A 3,741-nucleotide genomic window follows, 5' to 3' on the forward strand; every position below is an offset into this window, starting at 1 on the left:
TTATTTACCCTGAATAAGTACCGATATAATTCTCAGCTTCAGTAGAGCTCTCTTCACTTCTTTGTTCCTCAGGGTGTACACAACAGGGTTGAGAAGGGGTGTCAGCACAGTGTAGAAAACTGCCACAGCCCCATCCACAGCATCCCTGGAGCCTGGCCTCAGGTAAATGAAAAGACCGGGGCCAAAGAAACAAAGGACCACGATACAGTGGGAGGCACAGGTCTGAAAGGCTCGGTGTCTCCCCTCTGACGTGCGGATCCTCAGGATGGAACAGACGATGGACACGTAGGACAGCACTATCAGGAGAAAGCAGCCCGAGGCCACTACCCCAATATTGACAAAGATGACCGTCTCGTTGGCTGAGGTGTCCTCACAGGCCAGTTTGAGGATGGGTGGTGCATCACAGAAATAGTGCTGGATCTGGTTGGGCCCACAGAAGGGCAAACGGAATGTCAATATGGTCTGGACAGCTGAGTGCAGAGAGCCACTGAGCCAAGTGCTGGTGGCCAAGAGGACACAGGTTCTCCCACTCATCATGCTGGCATACCTGAGTGGGTATGTGATGGCCAGGTAGCGATCATAGGACATGACCGTGTAGAGGAAACACTCTGTGCTCCCCAGGAAGTGGAAGCAATAGAGCTGGGCCATGCAGCTGTGGAAGGAGATAGTCCTGCCACCCGGGGATGCCAAGGTCATCAGCATTTTGGGCACCGTGACAGTGGAGAACCACATGTCAATGAAGGACAGGTTGGTGAGGAAGTAGTACATGGGGGTGTGGAGGCGAGAATCCAGCCTGATCAGCAGCAGGATGAGGAGGTTCCCGAGCACAGTGAGCACATAAATCAGCAGGAAGATTCCAAAGAGGGGCGTGTCCAGTGCTGGGGCATGGGGAAGGCCCGTGAGAATGAACATTGTCACAAGGCTCACGTTTGACATTTCCTTTTATTTATAGGGCTCTGTCTTTACAGGAAGGAAGGCAAATTTGGCATTTATTGAGACCATATTTTATATGAAATATGGCAAATACATTTTTTTTCTGATGGAGAACACCAGGGTTAAATTGTCTTTATCTTTTACCTTGCCTTTCTACTTCAAAGTGTGACTTTGATGAAAAATGATTGCTTCCTTATTCTACTATCAAAATCAAGCAAATAGAAAAGAGGAGAGAATTCATATAAAATCAGCCAAATTTCAAAAAACAGGCATAAATTTTATATTTTGTTTTTTGTCAGATTAGAAAAATTATACCTACAGTTGCAACTGTTCAGTGTTAACAAGCTTTGCCCAAGGGTAAGCCTTTATTCAGGTTATCTCCTCTCCCTCTTTTTCTCTCTAGCACATACACATATCTAGGTACACACACATTCTCTCTCTCTCTCTCTCTCTCTCTCGTCTCACACACACACACACACACACACACACTTCCAAACATGCTGATTCATTCTCTTTCATCATCAGAGAATTTCCATTATAGATACAAATTTATAAAGCAATCTGCATCCTGGATGGCTGAGAGAAACTTGCCTTCTTAAAAGTCTCTGCTCAACAGCAGAAGTAACAAGGCAGGATCCCAGCAATGGTCTAGCCTTGCTCGGAGCCTGCCTTCTGTTTCTCTGTCCTACACTAGCCTTTCCTGGTCATATGCAAAATCTGATCTCAAAGCAACATAATAATGGTCAGAGTATCATTGCTTTCCTCAACTTTTCTTATCCTATGTCTTTTTCTATTTATAAATTTATTTCTCCCTCCAGGATTTAAAGCAATCAATCTTCCTCCCTCTAAAGCATGATCAAATCATCTCACAATATATTTTGAGATGGGCAAGAAGAATTAGATCTGCTTAAGTAGTCAAGAGGACTAAACTGTATTTCTGGTGTTTCACTTTCAGGACTGAATTAAATATAATAACGTAGTTGTTCTGAAGCAAACACAAATATGCCTTTAGAAATAAAGGAAAAATACATAGTGCGAAATTATTTTTTTCTTTCTAGGATTTCTAGTATTGCAGAACTCAGACCTAAAGTTTTCCTTCTTTAGGGAACATACTGGATGACCCAGAAATTGCATATTCAAAGAAAAGAAATAAAAAGGTATGAAGAAATATAAGGAATTCTGGTTGGAGACCTGGACCTCTCTGATAGAAAAAATACATTTCTTCACTAATTTCTAAGATGCTTCTGTCATACATACCATATCAGCAGCACATTTGAATGTTGGGGTCTCTGATAAAAACAGATTTTTCTGTCATGGAACCCAGCTGGAACTGAGTTGGAAAATCAGAGTCATAATGCTAAGGTTTATAGAGAAAGCACTTTATTGATTTATGGTTTCATAGAATTTTGAGTCTTTTACAAAATCACCCAAATTTGGCTCTATGGAGTTATGCATTAAGCAATCTAAGGCAAAGCTGAAGAAGAATGAAAAAAAAACCCCACAAAACTATGACCATAAATACATTGTAATCACCTCCAAAGTGTCCAATAATGCATTTAAAATGTGGAGGTTTTTTTTTTCCAATTTTTGCTACTTACCAATTTTACAACTAGGTTTTGGATCATAAGACAAAATTCAAGGTTTAAAGAAACTCTCAGTCCTTGATGAGTAGTAGAATTCTTTTTCTTGCAAAGATGGAACCACAGAAGAAAATGGTATAGAAACAAACTCTTTTTAAATAGAGCTTAAAATTGGTTTAATATCTCAGGAGATACTGCCTTGGCCATAGCATCCTCATGGATGAGGATAATGTTTTGACATGATAAATACTCAGAATTTTTTTCAAATGCATCTATTGAAGTTGATTCTTCATTTCATAGGCGATCATTTCATAAGCCATTTTATTTACCCAAAAATTAATTTCCAAAATAACCATGACACTCTGAATTTTAAAATTTCTTCTGCAGGGAAGGATTCCCTTTTTCCTATTTCTTTTCTAAATTCAAAAATAGAAAATATGGGCTTTTATCACAAAAGAGATCGCTCTGGTGAGTTTCCTAGTCTCTCTGATGACTCTTTAGCTTTTTGATGATTATGGCCAGTCACAAAAAGGAGCTCTGGATCTTCTGTGCTCCAGGGATGATGAGAATATCACTCCTTCAAGATAAATATCTTACTAATTAAACTGCCTCCCTCTGGGGCTTGGCGGTCTCATAATATGCAAGTTCCTGGCCAGGAATGGATGCTACCACCCCTTGTTCGGTTCAGAGATTTTTCTCTTCCTCTCAGAGACTTTTGCCTGTGTATTTTTATGTCTTCTGTGCCTTAAAACATATTTAAATTTTCTGTAACAGTTGCTTTTGTTTTTTAGCTTGAATTAATACAACTAAAGAGAAGAAAGTTATACTTTTCTTCCAAAATTAATGCATATTTTAGTTATCCAGAAATAGGTTTTATGAAAACAAGGAGAAAAACTAGTCTGATGCAGTAAAAGCTCAAAGCACTATTAGTTTTTAAGAAGGAAAATAGCACCTTCATGAGCCTTTTGTGCCAATGGAAATGCTCTCACCTGTATATGGAAAATGCAGCTCTCTGTGGAATGGATTTTGAAGAAGCTGATGTCCCCTGAGTTAATATCTCTTCCAATTAACCTATCACACTACCCAATTTTGTGACATTGGTTACCCATTTAGTATAAAGCATATTTAATTAAAGTCACAAAACTGTCTTGAAAGGTTATTTCACTTGAATGTTAGAGCAGCACAATTCGCAAAGATGTGCAAACAACCCAAGTGCCCATCAATACAT

The 3,741-nt window shown here is 39.3% G+C and overlaps 1 protein-coding gene across 1 annotated transcript; it reads right to left on the reverse strand.

Moving 5' to 3' along the window:
* On the reverse strand, positions 1 to 936 carry LOC138383741 (olfactory receptor 10G7). The gene has a single exon (XM_069468783.1). It carries the CDS (start codon positions 934 to 936, stop codon positions 1 to 3), a length of 936 nt encoding a protein of 311 aa, XP_069324884.1.
* Between the last annotated feature and the right edge of the window lie 2,805 nt (positions 937 to 3,741).

Source organism: Eulemur rufifrons, chromosome 6 (genome assembly GCF_041146395.1).
Source record: "Eulemur rufifrons isolate Redbay chromosome 6, OSU_ERuf_1, whole genome shotgun sequence".
NCBI lineage: Eukaryota > Metazoa > Chordata > Mammalia > Primates > Lemuridae > Eulemur > Eulemur rufifrons.